This window comes from Camelus bactrianus, chromosome 12 (genome assembly GCF_048773025.1).
Source record: "Camelus bactrianus isolate YW-2024 breed Bactrian camel chromosome 12, ASM4877302v1, whole genome shotgun sequence".
Taxonomy (NCBI): domain Eukaryota; kingdom Metazoa; phylum Chordata; class Mammalia; order Artiodactyla; family Camelidae; genus Camelus; species Camelus bactrianus.
The window spans coordinates 68,013,017-68,032,153 of NC_133550.1; the positions used below are offsets into that span (position 1 = coordinate 68,013,017).

Here is a 19,137-nt window from a genome sequence, read left to right on the forward strand (position 1 = left end):
GCTCCCTGGGAGCCACTGCCCGGCAGGAGGGACGCCCTCACGGAAAGGCCTCCAGAGGAGCTCACGGCAGAAGCAGCACAAGGCAGAGAGAGCCCCCCTTGCGTGGACGCCTGCCGGCCCCGGCCTGGGGAGCCGCAGCAGGACTCGGGATCCTGGAACAGTTGGTCTTTCTGCCGTTTCTGCTCCTCGCTTCCCGGGCGTCCTGAGTTGACAGTACGTCCAGGGTCCGTGTGAGGGGTGAGGGGGGGACCCGGTGTGGCCTTTCCTGTCTAGCTGGCAGAGTAGAAACCACACTTCGGTCTCATGACGAGGCCAGTTCTTGCTATGCTGTGAGATTTGATTTTTAAGAATAATTCGCTGGGCCATCATTTCTTCCAGTGGTTTCTCAGATTGTCTTTCTAATGCTTCCTCTGGGGATGATTTTTGGTTCAGTCACAGAAGGCCACCTGAGCCAGTCCCAGCAAGTGGACTGTGTCTTTACAAAGGACCTCTTAGGACAGGACGTGGGCGGTGGGGCCCGGGAAGAGGAGTGTTCCCATGTGCTTCCGGCGGGAGGGCCCGAGTGGTGGCTCTGCCTGCCCTCCCTGTGTTACAGACTCGTTCTGCTCGCTGCACGACAGGCCAGCAAATCGGGAGCTGAGGTGTTGGGGCCAGGAATAACAAGTTTATTCAGAAAGTCGGCGGACTGAGAAGATGGGGGACTAATGCCCTGGAGATCCATCTTCCCCAAGTCAGAATTCAGGCTCCTTTTATACTAGAAAGGGGAGGAAGTGTGGCTGGCTGTTGCAGACATCTTGGTGTCGGAATCCTTTGTTCTTGCAGCCGTCCACGTGGGTCAGGTCAGGATGTTCTTGTAAACCTCCCGCAAGACACACGTTATTCTCTGTTCTGCACCTTTTGATTTTTATATGAATGGAAAGCGCTACACCCTTAAAGGTCAGAGCCCTGGGAACCGGCCCTCCCGTGGGTCTCAGGCTCCAGGCAGCATTCTCTTACAGGAGGAGCAGAACCAGCCCGACTGGGCCCGGGACCCAGAGCCCAGGGCAGAGCCAAAGGGGCAGGTCCAGCGTGGGGTCAGGCTTGTTCTCCCCTGCGACGCCGGGGCAGGGCTGCGTCCGGTGCCGAGCGCCAGGCCAGGCTGGTGGGCCCTTCCTAGGCTTCTCGGGGGTCATTCCTGGGGTTTCGCCAGTCTCCAGTCTCCTCGCTTCGCTGACAGCATGACGCCCGGGTTGTCGGGGACTCTCGCCTGAATTACGGCCCCTCCCTGCCTGCCCTGAAGCCACACCATTACTCTTAGATTCATTACTTAGCAGGACAGCCTCTTCCAGCAGAAGGGAACCATTGCCTTTTATAATTAGTCATTTACATTTCCTTTCCTTGGGGAAGAATTACTCAATTCTAAGAACTGGCTGGTGGCGTGGAAGTGATGGGAATGTTGGGGAAAGTGACTATATTGTCTTGGAATTCATCAGAGAAAAAGCCAGGACTGTGGTGGTGTAGTGACTCTGGCAGAGAAAGGCCGGGAACGACCAGACCTGTGCCTGGGGACCAGAGGGTCCGGAGGGGCCGGAGGGGCTGGAGGTGGCTGAGGAGGGGCCGTCCCTCAAATACGGCTGCTGTGACTGAGCCAGCGGCGATGGTGCCAGTGAGAGGAAAGGGACACGTGCCACAGGACGCCCGAGCCCGCAGGGAGCCCTCGGAACAGCTGACGCTCAGGGGCGGCCCAGGAGCCTCGGAAGGGGCTTATTCGGCCGGAGCCTGGGGCCCTGTTACCTCCCCCCTGGGATCCAAGGAGAGACAACAGAGGGGTCTGTTGCTCAGGTCGGGACAGAGAGGATGCTCACCTGGCCCAGCCTGGCTTCTGCCGTTCACATCAGGAGCCTCCACCTGGAAGGGCAGTGGAGGATGGAGAGTGGGCCTCGTGCCCGGCTCGCGGGCGGAGCGTGGATGGATGGAGCGCCGGGTCCGTGTGATTCTCTCCTGCCTCGAACCCAGGAGAGTCATGCTCAGTGTGGAAGCATCTCTGGAGATGTGTGTGGTGTCAGTTTTAGTCAATAAGATGGAGGATTCTTGGCACCATGTTAGAAAGGTTTATTAAATAGACCAGAATGTGTGGGTTCCTGGACCACAGCAGAAGATTCATTAAGAATGAGTTATTGCGTGACAATTTAAAAATGAAAATTAAAAAAAATTCAGTTTACAGTAAGCATTGAAAATAGTGAAACCCCGCATTGTTGCCTGAATGAGCAGGTCATTCCTTTTAATTACCACACAGTGCTCCGTCGTGTGGGTCTGTCCCAGGTCGGGTAGACGTCCGCCACTGGCGGAAGCCAGGCCCCGGCTCCTGTGTGACTCAGGTTACCGCGAACGTCCGTGCACACGTCCTCACGCTGACGCGGGTCCCAGTTCCCCGTGCAGCTCCCGGGGTTGGACCTGCTGGGTCATGGCATGGGGGTATTTAGTTTTCATGAAGCACATCCTGATCTTTTCCCCAGATTGGGTCCATGATTTCACAAACCCCTCAGCAGTGTGCGTGAGGTCCGGCCGCCCCATGTCCTCACCAACGTTGCCTTCCCTGCCTTTATTTATGCAGGATAGTCCTGTGCACGTGTGTGTGTGCGTGTATGTGCATGTGTGAGTGTTCAAGTGTGCGTGTGCGTGCCTGTGTGTGTGTGTTTGTGTACGTGTGTAGAGAGAGGGAGGAAAAATATGGTAATATTTTTTCCCATTTATGGCTTGTCAGTTCAGTTTTTAATAGTGTCTTCTGATGAGAACACGATTTTGATTTCGATGAAATCTCACTGATTTTTTCTGGCAGTGGTTTTCTGTGTCCTCACTAAAAAGCCTTCGCCTACCCCCAGCAGGCAGGGTGGTCTCCTGTGTTTTTCTTCTAGATGCTTTGTAATAGTAGTTTTTACTTTCAGATCTGTCTTCTAGCTTGACTTAATTTTCCTGCATGGTGTGAGGAAGGCATCCTGGTTCATCTTTTAAATTGAGATTTCCTGGTTAACACAGCACCACTTGCTGAAAAGAGTCTTGTTTTGTTTCCGCAATAGATTGCATTGGCACCTTTTCTGAAAATCAGATGCTCGTGTAAGCGTGTGTCTATTTCTGGACACTCTGTTATGTTCCATTAATCTGTTAATGGACTGTTAACGCCAGCATGTACTGTCTTAATTACTGTAGCTTTTCTTGGGGTTGGGTAAAGTCAGTCCTCCAGGTATGTTCTTTTTTAAAAAATTTTTTTCTAGAGTATTTTTAGTCCTTTGCATTTTTATCTAAAGTTATTGTTAGCCATTTCCTGCCAAACAGGCCTTAGAAAAAGCCTCAGGAGCTGGGATTTTGAATGGAATTGTACTGAATCTAATTGTCAGGGTTAACAGTATTAATAACATTGACTTTTTTCTAATCCATAAGCATCGTATATTTTAAAATTTATTTAAATGTTCTTTACCTTATTCTCATAAGCATTTTGTACTTTTCAGTGTATGGGTTTTGCTCATCTTTTGTTAGATTTGTTTCTAGCTAGTTTGCTGTGGGGTTTTTTTTTTTTTTTTTTGATGCTACCTTAAATGGTATCGCTTTGTTTGTAAATTTTGCTTTTTGATTTTTACTGATGATTTCTACAAATATAGTTGATTTTTGTAAGCTGGCAGTTTTCCTGTTGTTGCATAACAAAACTACTCCAGAATGCCCTGACTTAAAGCCACTGTTTTATTCTCCCAGATTCTGTGGGTCAGGATGTCAGTCAGGGCATGCCATGAGTGGCTGGCTGTGCACCACAGGCTCTGGCGCCTCGAGTCGGGAGGCTTGAGGGCTGGCACAGGTTGATAGCTGGGGGCTGGAATCATCTGAAGGCTCCCTCTTTTAAGTGTCTGGTGCCTGGGCTTGATGACCCTAAGACTGAGGCTGTAGACTGAGCTGCCCACACATGGCCTCTCCACATGGCTCTTCATCCTCATGGCACGGTGGCCTTAGAAAGTCAGACTTCTGGTGTAATGGTTCATGGCTCCCAGTAAGACTTCCAGAAAGCAAGGTGTAAGTTGCATTTGTCATGACTGAGACTCAGAAGTCGCATAAGGTTCCACTCTGCTCTTGTGGTTGAAGCAGTCACAAGCCGGCCCAGATTCCAAGAGGGAAGTTAGGCTCCATCTGTTGATGCAGGCGTGGCCTAGTCACATCGTAAAAGAACACATGGGATAAGAGACCCAGTTACAGCCACTTTTGGAAAATGCAGTGTGCCACACCTTGTTTCCGGTGATGCCGCTAAATTTCCTTGTTAGTTCTAGGAGCTTTTGGGTAGATGCCTTAGGATCTTCTATATGCACAATCATGTCGCCTGCAAATAAACACTTACTTCTGTCTGTATAATGTGTGTGGCTTTTATTTCCTTTTCTTGCCTTATTGCATTGTCAAGAAACTCAAGTACAATTTTGAATGGGAGTGATAAGAGCAGACATTTTTACCTCCTTCCAGATGTTGGTGGAGAAGGTAGAACATTCAGGCTCTCACCATTAAGTTTGATGTTAGCTGTTGGCTTCTTGTAGGCGCCCTTTCTTAGGAAGGTTGTTGATGGTCCAGATTCCACAAGGAGTTTATATTTTTAATAATTATTCTGGTTTATTTTGATCGATATTTATCTTTTTATATTTGAAGAATACCAGTATATAATGGATGAAGAGGTTAAGGATGGAATTTGTAAGACTTGGTAGAAGAGCAGGAAGACAGATCATAGTTTGCTGAGACTTTTAAAAAATTATGAATCAGTATTTTGTTGAATGCTTTTTTTTCTGTTGAGATAGGTGGTCGTATGACTTTTCTTACTCTGTTTCTGTAGCAAAGGACATTGATTAATTTTAATGTTAAGCCAACTTGCATTCCTGAGGTAAACTCCACTTTGTCATGAGATATTAGCCTTTTTATATATTTCTGGATTCTCTTTGGTAATATATTTTAAGGTTTTAAATCTCTGTTCACGAGGAATACAAGTGACTTGTGAACAACATATGTTTGAACTGTGCAGGTCCACTTCTATACTTTTTTTTCCAATAAATATGTACAGTACTGCATGATCCAGGGTTGGTGGAATCCGCAGATGCAGAGCTGCAGATACAGAGGGACTTGAGCCTCCATGGATTTTGGTACCCACAGGGGCTCCTGGAAGCAGTCCCCTGTGTTTCCTAAGGGGTGACAGTGCTGTCTTCCATTTTCTTTTCTTCTGCTGTCTTTTTCTGTTTTGGCATTAGGGAAATGAGGATTTCATAAAACGCTCTCATGATTTCTGAGTTTGTGTAAGATTGGTATTATTTCTTCTTTAAATATTTGATAGAATTCAACAGTGAGGCCATCTTGGCCTAGAACTTCCTTTGTAGGAAAGTTTTACCTATAAATTCATTCTCTGCTCTGAGTGGGGCTCCAGATTTTCTATTTCTTCTTTGTTAGTTTTGATAATTTGTGTATTTTAAAGACCTTGGTCATTTTAAACGGTTGTCCAATTTATTGACATGCCTTTATTTACACTATTCCCTAATTATTTTAATGTCTATAGGAACTAAAGTGATGTCTTTGATTCCTAATATTGGTTAAACTACTTGATAGGAGACCTGCCACGCGGTCTCTCTTGGTGAATGTTTCATGCGTTCTTAAAAAGAACACGTGTCCTGCTTTGTTGGGTGAAGTTTCTGTTGGTGTCAGGTCAGGCATGTGGGTGGGTGGTGTGACTCCTGCCTTCTCTGCCCTCACATGAGTGTCCGCCTGCTTTTTCGATCAGTTATTCAGTACGGGCTTCTGGAATGCCTAACCATAGTGGTCTATTTGTCTCGTCTTTGTTGTGCTAGGTTTGCTTCATGCTATTTGAATCTTGGTTATTGGAGACGTACACATGTAGGATGGTTACGTTTTCTTGGTGAGTTTGTAAGTTTGCTGTCGTGAGAGGCTCCTCTCTTCCTGGTTATGTCCCTGTCCTGGATCCCAGTTCACCGGATCGCGGCACAGCCCTCCCAGCTTCCTTCTGACGAGTGTTTCCTTGGTGCATCTTTTCCAGCCCCTTGCTTTCAGTCTGTTTGTATCTTCCTATTTAGAGTGCATTTCTTGTCGATCGCTTCTAGTTGGAGTTGGCTCTCCTGTCTTTTCCACGTGTGTTTAGTTTATACGCACGCACATAATTATTTATGTGGCTGGGTTTTAGGCTCCCATTTTGCTGTTTATTTTCTATTCATTTCTTCTTATTTCCTCCCATTTTCCTGTCTTCTTATGGATGCATGGAGTGCTTTTAAAATTAATGGACTGTTTTTTAGAGCAGTTTTAAATTTACCAAAGTATCGGGCAGAAAGGGCAGAGAGTTTGGTATACTCCGTCACCACCTCCTCTCACGCACGCAGTCTCTCCTCCTCACATCTGGCACGCGTGTCGTGCACCTGTTACACTGATGAGCCGGTGCTGCCGCGTCATTATCAACTAGAGTCCACAGTGGACATTCGGGTCCCTCCCCGGGCTGTGTGCTCTATGGTTTAGAGAAACACATGGTGACAGGTGTCCAGATGACAGAGGAGCGCCCTGTCGTTTTACTGCCCGAAGGTCCCTGCCTCCACCTGTTCACCCTCCGCCTCCCTGACCCCGACAGCCGCCGGCCTTCCGACTATTCCCGTGCCTCTCCCAGAATGCCATTTCCTTGCAACCACACAGCGTGTCGTCTTTTCAGATCTGGCTCCTTTCACTCAGAGAGTCCTTTTACTTATTATTATTCCTGTGTGTCTTCGCCCTGGCCTGTTGGCCATCCCTCCTGTCCCAGCCTCTTTTCAGTTAGTGGTGACTCTGCTCCTCCCCGTGCGAGCCTGCGATTTACTAGTGGCCCCTTCAAGCGCTGTCACACCCCTCGTGCTGTTGGCCGGCATGTGTCTGAGAACCGGCGTTCAGCCCTTCCCCCTTTCCGAGTGGCTGGCGGGAGGCGCTGGCTGCCCTGCTGGGGCGGCAGGAGCCTTGGGTCTTCACCGCCGTCCCAGGACCGAGGTCGCCGCGGAAGCTGTGGGCCGGGCGGGGCGGGGCGGGGCGGGGCAGGGGCTCACCCTGTGTGGGTGCCGTCCAGGCTCCTGGAGGTGCAGGCACTCGCGTCACACCCCCGGCGCCTCATGAAGGAGCCTCTCCTCTCTCCATTTCACAGACAAGGAAACAGAAGTCAGAGGAACGAGGCCAGCAGGTGGGAAAGGAGTTGGCTTGATTCCCTCTTACAAGGCTCTCCCACCTGCGAGGCGGGCTCGGATCTCTGCTGTGTCCTCGTCCTTCTCCCCTCATCCAGAGACCTCATGAGGACATGGAGGGCTCCTCGGCTCGGAGGGCCAGCTGATGTGACAGATGACATCATCAGGACCCAGAAGGAGCTCTGCTGCCTGCGTGCCAGCCGGGAGCCCGTCGCACGAGCCAGCCCACAGGAGTAGCTGAGAATCCCTCGTTCCGGTGCAGGCCCAGCAGCCTGGGCATTGAGCGCAGCCTGGCCAGGCTGCGCTGACTGCCTCTCTGACGGAACGCCCCGATCGTTCCTTTGCCCGGCCTCTGGCTTTGGTCTCGTAGCTGACACCTTGCATCCTCTCCGGCCCCTTCTGTGACGCTCCCTCACAGCCAGAGTCGTCTTTTCCAAATGCAGATCTCTTAACCCTGGTGGTTCCCCTTTTCGCTGCCATTGGCTTCATCCCGTAGCTTTGCTGGGTCTTAACTTTGTGCCCCACGTGGCCGTCCAGCCTTGAAATGGCCTTCTCCCGTCGAGCCCAGCTTCCTCGTCACCCCTCCGTCTGCAGCAGCCTTCACTCCATCCCTGGAGCGCGCCCAGACTCCCCTCTTTCTGCTTCTCGGCCTGGGCCTCACAGTGGTCCTCGGGTCGGGCCCCGTCACGTGCTGTGATGCGAGGGCTCCCTTGGGCAGAGGGGCCTCACATGCGTTTGCCTGGCCTGCGTGATGGACATTTGCTTAATGACCGGACTGTCATCTCTGGACAGAAGGCCTGGGTTTGTTTTCCTGCCCATCAGTCTCGGGGACCCAGGACCACCGCCGGTTCCAGGACTCAGCACACAGCTGTCCTCGTGGCTCATTCCAGTGCAAGTCGTGCAGCGGAGCCAGCCCCTGGGAAAGGCCCGGAGGAAGCCAGGCGCGGGCTTCCCGGACTCCCGTCCGGTGGAGTCGCATGGGGGACCCTCAGCTCCCCCAGCGGCCAGCGTCACCGTCTGTCAGGAGCTCACTGAGCCTCCGTGTCCGGGGTCTGTCCTGAGTGCTGTTCACACGGAGCCTTTGCCCGGCTCATACCGGAACCCCAGGCTCCCAGCTGCAAGCAGGGGTTCAGCGTGAACCGCAGTGCTCAGCTGAGGCCAGCGAGCCATTCTTACCAGTTAGAGGTGGGAACCCCCCAAAATCCTGCCGGCCGAGGGAGGGCCGCCCTTGCGGGCGGGCATGTCTCAGGACGGCAGTCTCGGGCCTGCCTTTCTGCGCCGTCTCTGCCCAGACTCGGGGTCTGGGCTGCACGTAGGAGGCACCAGTCCGTGCCCCAGAGCAGACGGCAGAGCTCACTGACCGGTGTGGTCCCGCCTCCATGGATTGATGTGTTAGTTGCACTAATTGGATTATCGGGGTGCCTGGAGCAGGGCCTTAGATCGCTGATCTGTTCCAGACACAGGCCCAGAGGGCGAGGAAGGCACGTTTGGTTTCAGCACAGGAAACACGCTTCCCCAAGTGAGACTGGCCGGGAAGGGCACCTCTGGCCCGGGGGCAGGCCCTCGTCGGAGGTGTGGGGGTTCTCAGCTCTCCTGGGCTGGGAGTCTCCGTGGCGGGTGCTGTGGGCCCTGCTGGCTGAGCCGACTTGAGTGCCCTCCTGGCTCTTCCCTGAAATGCTCCTTCAGAAGGTTTTACTCTGCTTTCGTGGCTGCGCTGTGGCTGGAGCGCGAGGCTGAAGCAGCGGCAGGGGCGAGGCAGGCCAGCGTGTGTGCTTTGATTTTTTTTTTTTTCCTGCCAACACAGACTCTACCTTCTGTGAAACACTTCCCGAAAGGCCGTTGTCTGCCTCAGACCGTCCCTGCTTCCCTCTGGCCCACAGATTTGGTAGATTCTGTTGTCTTTTTTTTAAGACACAAAATCAAATCTCAGTTTGAAAGGACATGGATGTTTACTTTTCGTTGAGTGTCATTAGTGTTATTATGATTCATGTTTCTATACGTACGCAGCATTCCGCCTTAGTCCCTGCGTTGCCTGCCCGCTGTGTAGTAACTCGGGAGACGTTTTCTGCGCCAGGCGTGTTTGGACGGGGTGCTGGGGTGGTGTCCCCGCCGTAAGCGGGCAGAACCCGCCGTCCGATGGGGGTGCTGGTGGAGCCTTCCTGGGCAGTCGGCGCGCAGGAGGCCTGAGTGCCCAGGGCCTCTCCAGAGAGGCTGTCGCTGGGGCCACAGAACATTCTTTTCCCTTCACGCCTTCCCACTCGGCCTCTGGCTCTGGGACGTCTGGGGTGCGTTGGTCAGAGGCTTCCTGGCCGCCGAGCAGGGCTGTCCTCAGCCTGGACCCCTCAGCTGACCACGCTGGGCCCAGTCTGAAGGCTGGTCATCCCCGCCCCCTGCCTAAATCCAGATACTGACGCCATACCTGTCAGTCTTTTCAAGTCCTTTCAAAATACAGATTTTTTTTTTTTTTAAGGCTTTCAGGTGTCATTCTTTTCTTATCGCTTGGATTTTCAAGAAAACGCACCTTCTCTACCTGGGTTTTGAACAAATTGAGAAAACAAAATAGTGGCAGATGGAGACCAAAGAATAACTTTTGTTTCTTCTAAATGAGAAGCTTGAAATCCTGTCTTAGTGTGAGAGCCAGATAAACTGGCCGACTGCGTCCCGGGATCATTCAGGCTGACCCACCCTGTCGGAGCCAGCGCTGGGCATGGGCCGGCCACCTCACGGGCAGCAGAGCTGTGCCGGGAATCCGTCCTCTCTTCCCGGGGGTGCAGTCTTCCCCGGGCGGGGAGAGCATCCTTCCTGGGGAGTCAGCCGATTCTGAGAGGTGGGAGGAGGGTGAACCTCCTGGCTGTTAATTCTCTCCGGCTTAGCAACTGATGAGTTGCTTTCTCGGGGTGAGTATTTCTGGGTCTGGAGAAAGTGCAGCAGAGGCATCAGCCCAGTTCCCTCCACTTGGAAGCAGACTCCGGATTTGGGGGGTGTCACCTCCAACGCCTTCAGCTGGCTGGCTGCGTAACCATTATGTCCCTGCTCAGCCAGGCGCCTGGCCTCCCCTTGGAGGACACAGTCCATCGGGACAGGCCAGCCCCCAGTGAAATGCCCTGTTCCTTTGAGTATTCTCCTGGGCCTGTGGGGGAAGGGTGTCAGAGCTGGTCCTGATGGTTGTGAAATTTGTCAGAATCGAACAGTAATTAAATAATCTGCAGGGCCTGTACCCCAGGCTGCAAGACCACTCCCTCGCTGATTTCTCATCTTTGACTGGGTCCAGCTCTACTGCTCATCCTGGCTCGTCAGAAGCTCTGCTGTTAGGTGCAGTGACAGGGAGCTTCCGACCACACAGCGTGCCCCAAATTCAAGTATGAATCTCCTGTTGCCCAGTTTCCCCAGAGACGTTAAGTCTTAAAGGCTAACCCTTGCAAGTTCAAGTCCAAAACTGAGATTTATTTTGCCCATTCAAGTTTGAGTACCTTGAAGCTCACAATTGGTCCTTGAGCTGTTGCTCTGTCTTACCTAGAGGGGCATCCAGGGTCTCCCTGGGTCGTGCCCAGGGCTTTCAGGCCCAGAGAAGTCCTTTTTCTCAAGTGCCAGTCCATGACAGTCTTCCTTTGTCAAGAGTTCAAAGTTCCACGAAACCCACACGCTTGTCACCTGGTCTGGAGAACACATCCGGCCAGGCCCTGGGGGAGCACCGGGGAGCACCCCCTGAGTGAAGGTGGCTGCGCGGAGCTGTCTGTGGTCCTGCCCTCGCGGAGACGTGACAGTTTGGAATCCAGAGCCCTTCACTGAAAACCCACTAGGCAGACGTCTTCCAGCAAGAAGTCAGGTCTGCATCTGTTCCTTCTCCATTTCTGTGGGGAAGGATCCTCTTGCCTTGTGGGCATTTTCAGTTCTGCGTCACGGTGGCTGGCGCTCCTGCTCCAGTTGGGAGTGTGTGTGTGCGAGGACACGTGTGCACGTGTTCAGCCCAGGGAGTCCTGACTGCACGGGGTCGAGTGCCTTCCACACCTGGCTGCTCGCGTGACGGTCATCCTCTCATTGTGCTCCTGTCACCTGGAGCCCTGTCCCCGCAGATCCTGGGGCCGCGAATGCTGTCTCCCTGTCCCCGGGGCCTCCTGAGGCTGTTCCCTGTGCCTCCCCCAGGCCTCCATGAGGACACATTGTCCTCTCTCAGCACCAGCCCGGCACAAGCCTGCGTGAACCACCAGGACCCGCAGGTGCAGCACCTCACGACTTCAAACAGCACAGGTTGATCGTCTCAGTCCCAGAAGCCCACGGGGGTCTTGCAGGGCTGGTCGGGGCATGGACGCACTGAGGCCTCTCTGGGGCTCCAGGGGGGAGTTTGCTCCCTCGCTTTTTTCTGGCCTGAGTTGCTTGCCTTGTGGCCCCTTTGTCCTCCTTCCAAGTCCTTGATGGTGGGTTGCAGGTTCTTGAGCTCTTGCGTTGACCCTCCTGCCTCCTGTCCACCTTCAGGGACCCCGGGATCACACTGGGCCCACATGAGTGGTCCAGGGTAATTTCCCATTTCAGCCGGTTTATTAGCAACTTTAAGTCCCCTTGCCAGGTTCCAGGAATCAGGCCTGAGCAGCTTTGGTGGGTCCTTATTCTGTTTCTTGGGCACCCAGTGTAAGTCTGTTACTGCACGAGTCCAGTTGAAACCCTCATCCTGAAAACGGTCCCCAAGCGGTGGCTGAGACTCCCAAGGGCAGTTCTGTGTGGACGCCCTGGGGTGGGATGTGGTGGGCGGCGCCACCATCCTCTCTGGCTGGTTTGTGTTCCCTCGGGTGATGACAGTGGCAGGCACCTGGCCTCCTGATCCCAAGTGAACCCTCGTGCGCCTCCCCCGCAGCGTTTCCATGAGACCCAGCGGGGCCTTATAGGCAGCACTGTTGTTCTTATAGGAGCCCAGAGAGGGGGTGTTACTGGCCGAAGTCACACAGCTCCTGAGTAATAGAGCTGGGCTCTCACTCCAGGGCTGTCTGACTGAAGACCCTCGTCTCCTCCACCATCTTCCCGTCTTAGTCTGTGAACCCCTCCGCCTGAGTTCACTGAGACCGAAGCCAGAAGTGGACTCTGCTCACGCAGTGATGGTGCCTTTGTCGGGGGCCCTTGGGTCACCAGCATGATGCTGGTGCTGCTGGCACCTGGCGGGGTCCCGCTTCGCATCAGCCGCCCGCAATGCTGTGTGTTCCCAGCCAGCAGACCCTGCCTCTCCAGCTCTTTGTTCAATCTAAATGTAAATACCTTAATTTCCATCTAGAAATGCTCTTGCAGACATTCCCAGGGCTGGTGTGCTCCCCTGACTTCGGGAAGTGTTGGGCTGCACCTTCTCAGTGTGAGACGGGGTCACACTGCACACGCAGCCTGACGCACTGCGTGTCGATCACTTTGTGAATCTGTTCTGTTCTCAGGCGGTTCGCGTTTATCCCTCTGCCCTTTCCCCCTCTTGGGAAGAGTGTTTCATTTGCTGGGCTCATGATGTTCGTTGTCCTTCTTCCCTTAGGACAACTACACCTTTGCCCAACCTGGGATTCAGATGAAAGTGAAGATGTTGGAGGAGCTCGTGAGCCGGATTGATGGTAAGCCAGCTGCCCAGGCGCCCCTCTCCCGGGGGGCGGCGCGGCGGGGGGAGGCTCCGGGCCTTGCCTGACAGGATGCGCAGCCCGCAGCCCCTGGCTCAACCCCATGCACATCCTTCTGAGGACCCACCAGGGCAGGAGCCGCTCCAGTTCCTTCTGTTAAGACGATGTAATCAGAATTCAGTGCAGCCACTTTGCAGGAAGTAATGAGTGCGTCCTCGAAGCAGGCAGCTCTCACTCCTTATTAAGCCCGATGATTGTCATAATCTGGGCGACAGCCTGGTCGTTTATGGCCGTCCTCTGGCACACTGTTCCTGCCTTCGCACACCATTTTGCTATCAAGGAAGTTGGTGTAATTTCTCCACGGAATCCAATTAATTACCAGGTCTGAAAATAACATCTTTAATATTGTAGAAAAATTATAGTGTGTGCTCGGCCATTTTAGATTATGCTTTCATGTTTAAGTGGGGGCTTTGCAACACTTTCTACCTTCATCCTTCAGACAATTCCCCGTGTGATGTGCTGACTGTCATATTGCAGTAGCAGAGTTCAATTAAATGAAAGCGGAGAGAGAATGCTCGCCATTCCACGCGTAGTCTCCTGACAGTTTGTTAAATTGACGAGCAGAGCGTGACCAGAGGGATAGCAGGCAGAGCCGGGCTTGGGCGTGCGACCCCGGCCGGCCAGCGATGGTCTGTGGAGAAGAGAGTCTGTCGCCAGGGCCCCGTGTGAGCTTGGCAGGCGGTCTCACCGAATGTGCTGAGGAAGTGCGCTTGGCTTAAACGTGGCCGCGGCGCCCGCGCCCCGGGCTGCCCTCCGAGCCCGTGCGTGGGCAGTGCCGTTTCCCTGGCCGCCCCTTCAGCAGCAGAAGCTGCAGCAGTAATGATCTTCCCAAGAAAGGCACTTGGTTTGGGAAACTGTTGGGTGACATTATAGAGTGGAGTCACACAAATTATAAACTCCATTCTGTTCCTTGATGGCATCCGATTTTCAGCTGTATCTAATGGTTATTACCTAATTTCCATGTTATGGACTTCTACACAGAACTTCCAGTAAGACTGCGTCTGAGTCAGTCTGCTCAGCCGCCTTTCCAGTACCTGCTCAGAGTTCTGCTTTTTGCTTACGTAACTGCGTTTACGTACATTTGTTCTTAACGTCACGGGGAGACGTGCTTGCTGTTGTTGGCCTCTTTCCCCACCAGCACTCACACCTGCCCCCGCGCCGTCTCATTTAGTTCTTTGAAATACGATTTGCAGTAGCTGTGAATTACGCTTTCTCAGTGGTCCTTCCTTTCCTCCTGTGTCCCGTAGAAGGCATATTTTATGTGTTTGTGGAGGTTAGAAAGTTGTGGTTAGTGCTCATTTGTTCCCGGGCTGCAGTTTGGGAAATGCCTGCATTGATTTTCTCTGGCGCTGAGGTTTAGAAGAAGCACATCACAGATTTGCTGGATGTTGTTTGAAAGAGCGGCACCAGCGGCCAAAGGAATCCCAGCCAGATCCGTACTTTTTAGTAAATCCCATTTTTATTCTTCCGCAGTGTCTGAGGAGGGCATGTCCATCCTGTGGTGTTTTTTGTTTGTTGGTTTGTTTGTTTAGATGATCAGTTCTTCACAACAGAGGAAATTCTTTTTTGTAATAGGTTCGGCTGTGTCACCTGTTGGTGACTGTTCTTGTAATGAAACCTTCAGGAGTTCTGTGATGCGCTGGAACGAGAAATTCCCAGGCTTTCCAAGCAGGAAGTGTGAGAGTTGAAGGTGTGGGCTCTGGCCCGTGGGCGCCGCCCCCTCAGCAGCCCTGGCATGCATGGTTTGCCCTTCCCCTTCTTTCTTCCTGCTTCGTGGAGAGGAAGGTGGACACGGAGATGCTCTTTGTGACCCTGAAGCATCAGACTACATGCTAAGGATGACTGCTTGGCCAGAGTCTTAAAGAACCCTGGTCCGCCTGCCTCGGCACTACTTTTATGCAGGTGAAATGAGGGGGAAGTGCCCACAGGCCCTGTTCCCTCCCCCTCCCCCTGGAGAAAGCATTTGTGGGCTTGAGACTGTGCAGGGGCTGGGAGGATTTTATTAAAGGCAGGACACACTGGGAAGAAAACACTGCTTCTTAAAAGAGACCGCTGCTCCATTTCTGCATTTAAGGGGAAGGACAGTGTTGGTTTCAGAGCTTTTTGGCAGTTTGGTGAAGGAACACAGCTTCATGGACTTGTTGATAAGGAAAGCTGAGGTTCTGTGGGTGTGGCCCAGATGGGAATGGTTTAGAAATGAGCTAAACTGCTCCACAAAGAAAAGTTAGAGGAATTTTGGGATTCCAGTAGTCATGTTGGAAGGATATGTGCTTGGAAGTCAGAAAAGGATGGAGAGGTGGAGGAGGGCAGAGGCCTGGGGGAGGGGAGGGAGGGCAGTGGGGCGAGGGTGGGTTGGAAGAGGGTCCGCGTCACCGTCTTATTTTCTAATGTGACGAGTGGCTAAAGAATTTCTGAAAAGCACTTTTGAGCAGTTTTCTGTTTTGAGTACGGCCATACCCTACTCCGTGTTACCCTTAAATCTTTAGAAAAAGTCTGTTACGTGGACAGAAGGTGGTGTGAGTGAAGAAGGAGGCTTGTGTCTGTAATGGAGACCAAGTGGAAAGGTGATGGGCGTTGGGCCAAGAGACTGTATTTTGGGTGATAATCATCCCGAGAGAGGTAAGCGGGCTGATGAGAAACCCCAGGGGAATCACCTGTCATCTTTGGGGCAGATCTTTTAGAACGTCCCACAGAATGAGAGATGGAGCCTTGAGCCACTTACCTGGGAATCTAGAAGGTGAGAGTAGGAGGATCTTCTACTTGCCAGTGGAAAAACAAGGATGATTTTTTTTTTAAAGCCAGCAAACGAGCAAAAAATTGATGGGGGTGGGGAGAACGAAACAGAGGAAAAAAGGAAAGAAAGAGGGAAAAAAAGAAACAGATTTCTTAGAAACGTTGAACTGCTAACAAGGAAACAAAAATTCCTGGCCAGATTCTGGGAGAATGCTACAGCCCGGAGAGATGAGCCCAGCCCTGAAGGCACTACTGCTCTGAGGGTACTTGCTAATCCAGAAGAAATAATCCCCACATGATTTGTAGTTTTGACAGCTTCATGGAGGGAAGGGTCAAACCCTAGCCTGCCTGAGGGACGGAGTCCAGGAAATGCCCAGGGGCTTTCTGAGACCCAGAAGACTGACCCTCAGGGTGGAGTTGAAGTGAAAGGGCCCCCGTACAGACCTGCAGTCCGGGTGTACCTCAGCGGAGAGGCCCGGGGTTGTTTGGACCTTGACTGTGGTGCTTCTGTGCTGGAGCGGAGTTCTTGGGAGAAGCAAAACAAGCTCTTCTCTGGAGGAAGTTACTGGAAAGTTGTTCCTCAGGTTGTCCCTACATTTTTTCCCCACATAAAATTATCTACACATAGTTAAAGATAAACATACGTTCATGGCTCCTTAAGTGAGAACAGACAGAAATAACAGATAACAGAAGCAGGCCTATAAGATGTTAAGCTTCTGTAATTCTTAGACGTAGACCACAAAACTAGTCTCTCTACTGTGTGTGGAGAAACACCGAAAAGAGAAGCTTAAAAATGTTTTCCAGGGTAGTAGGAAATACATGTTTTTGCATAAGAGATTTGAAAAATATGATAACCAAAGTAAAAACTCAGTGGGCAAGGTTAACAAATTAGACACAGCTGTAGAGAAAATTAGTGAACTGGAAGATTGGTTGGAAGAAAATAATCAAAATGAAACATGGAGAGAAAAGAATATGAAAAATATAGGAAGTGAGAGTGTAGAGAGTATGGGTAAGGGCCTCATTTACATTTATCTGGAGCCCTAGAAGGAGAGGAGAGAGGAAGTGAGAATTGGAAGAGATAATGATTGAGTTGTTTTCCAAAACTACTGAAATAAACCAATTCACTGACTGAAGAGCTCGTTGAACCTTCAGGAGAGTGAAGAGAAAACTATGTAAACACATCACAGGAAGAGTTAACTGAAGACTGATTCTTAAAGCAGCTAGAGTAAAAGGTTATTTTCTAAGAATAGCTGTCTGAGCACTGACTTCTCAACAAAAATACAAGGAGACACCTTCAATGTGCTGAGAGAACCAGCGCTGTCACCCTAGAGTCACCCTAGAGTCACATCCAGCAGAAACATGCTCCAAGAATGAATCTGAAATTCCTCCGAGAGGCTGCCTAAATCTGAGTTGTTCCTTGCTGCCTCTAAGAAGCGATATAACCGAGAAGGAAAGCAAGTCAGGCACACACCCGCCCTGCAGCACACCCAGGGCCACAGTCGCTATGACCATCAGGGGCCCTGGAAGTCGGCACCCCATCCAGCCTGGGAGCCAGGGGGTCAGTGCAAAACGTCTGTGGGAAAAGGAGTGGGTTTATGGGCATCTTAGGAGCAGAACCAGATGAAATCAGCGCAGGAAGGCAAAACCCCAGCCAGAATGGGGAAATACTAAGAGTGGGTCTGTGGCCCAGGAGATCACCGCACTGGCTACTGGGAAATTGGAGAGGATTTGGGGTTTCCGGATGAGCAGCAGCTGCAGCCTTAGCCAGATCTGTTTCTAACGGTTACTTGCTTCTACAAGGTGAATTCTCATGCCCCGTTTTTTGGGGCAAGGGCTTGCCTAGGGATTTCTCGTTCCTGCCAAACTGAGCTTTATTTTGGCCCTGGAGTGGAGTGAGCTGCTTCTTGTGCAAATGAGTTGCTGCTATGGGGCCAGTCACCCTCCAGCAGGCCACCTCCGAGCCCTGCTGGGGACGTTTGCTGTTTCCTTGGGGCACTCTGGCTGCAGGTGGGTGACGGAAGGATGAGTCTGGGAAACCAGTGCTGTGTCCTCTGCTTATTTGGGGCAGGTTAGATTTGAACCCCCTCGCACAGGGTACGAGCACACAGCTTTGCCCCAGGAGTGCGTTGGGGCTCAGTGCACACAGGGACCGAGCTCTGAGTGCTCAGTGTAAGGGTCTCACCAGGCAGAAGCCAGATGTCACTGTTGCCAGTCGGGAGGCTCAGCTCTGCATTGTGGACAGACAGCCTGAAATCTCAGCAGCTTAAATAACAAACATTTGTTTCTCCCTTACACGGCACGTCCCCTGTGGCTTGACTGGGGTTCCTGTTCTGTGTGGTCCTCACTTTGGGGCTCAGGCTGCTGGAGCTGTTGCCTTCAGCAGTTTCCTGGCCCCGTTGCTGTGATGAGGGAGAAGCTCTGGGGGTTGCTCACGGGCTCTTAACGCTTTCAGCAGAAAGTGGTACCCAACACTCGGCTGCATTTCATTGGCCAAAGCAAGTCACGTGCTGTGGCGAGAGGCAGGAGGAAAGAGAAGTGCCCCCCGCCCTGGGCTGGGAGAGCCCCACGCTCTTGTGGACAGAGTAACAGGCATGGTGTAGGGAGGAGTTCGGAGTTAGAAGCATGTGCTCTCAATATTTTTGTTAACTGTCAGACTGTTCCCTACTTGGCAAAGGATTGCTCTGCATAAAATTAACAGGTCACACCAGTCATCGGTAGTTTATTGCCTCAGTAATAAATACATGTTAACACTCCGTGGACTGATAGAATTTTAACATACAAAGCACTGGAGGAAATTTTTGTGTATTTGAAAGTGAAATTTCAACTTTCGCAGTCTACTCAGGTGACATACCTTGTGCATCTGTTGTCCTTGGATCTGTTACACCTGATGTTAACCTTTGAGGTCACATGATCTCCAGTTGCCCCCACGTTCAGCCCTCGGGCTCTTCGAAAGACTGCAGTCTGAGCCCCTTAGCCCGAGTCCTGGGACTGGGCCCACCTGCGGGCAGCCCCACCTTGGGTTCTGTACCTGCATCTTTTGTGACAGGAGATCATGTAAATGGAATCCTGGCTGTGTCTTTTGATCGAAAAAAATCATGGAGAACCTATTTCAGTATTAAAAAGAAATATTTGAAGATAGTCAGCCTCAGCAGATGTGTGTATCTGGTTACGGCCACGCTTGGCTTTCTCAGAAGACTTAATATCACATTTAAAGAATTGTGTCACAGATTAGTGAGTTGTCCCCAGGGAAGGAAACGGGCATGAAGAGGGAAGCCAGTGGGTGGCTCCTGGTGGGACTTGGCCAGCCGAGGTCTGCTGGGCTCTGCCCTCAGGTTGTTGAGGGACCATAAAGCCGAGGTTCTGGTGGGCCAGGGAGGCAGAGAAGCCTGAACCACCCCCGGGGCTGCTCAGGGCGGCCGGAGCCACCATCAGGAGTGTGCCTTTTCAGTCTTCGCACCCAAACTCTGCTTTCTCCCTATGCAGAAAAAAGCCGGGGTAAATCCTTCCCATCTGATCTTAGCGGTGTCAGATTTAGCAAATAAAAATATCAAACACTCAGTTAAATT

At 51.9% G+C, this 19,137-nt stretch overlaps 1 protein-coding gene across 8 annotated transcripts in view; it reads left to right on the forward strand.

Annotated features, from left to right (window-relative positions):
• The window catches only part of TBC1D22A (TBC1 domain family member 22A), a 242,138-nt gene that overhangs the window by 145,678 nt on the left and 77,323 nt on the right, over window positions 1–19,137 (forward strand). For all 8 annotated transcript variants that reach the window (XR_012511007.1, XM_074375771.1, XM_074375772.1 and 5 more), the window contains one exon: window positions 12,700–12,775. Coding sequence is in view for 7 of the 8 variants with exons in the window: in XM_074375771.1 (XP_074231872.1) it covers window positions 12,700–12,775 (76 nt within the window). In the remaining variant the exon portion in view is untranslated. The remainder of the gene's footprint in view (window positions 1–12,699; window positions 12,776–19,137) is intronic.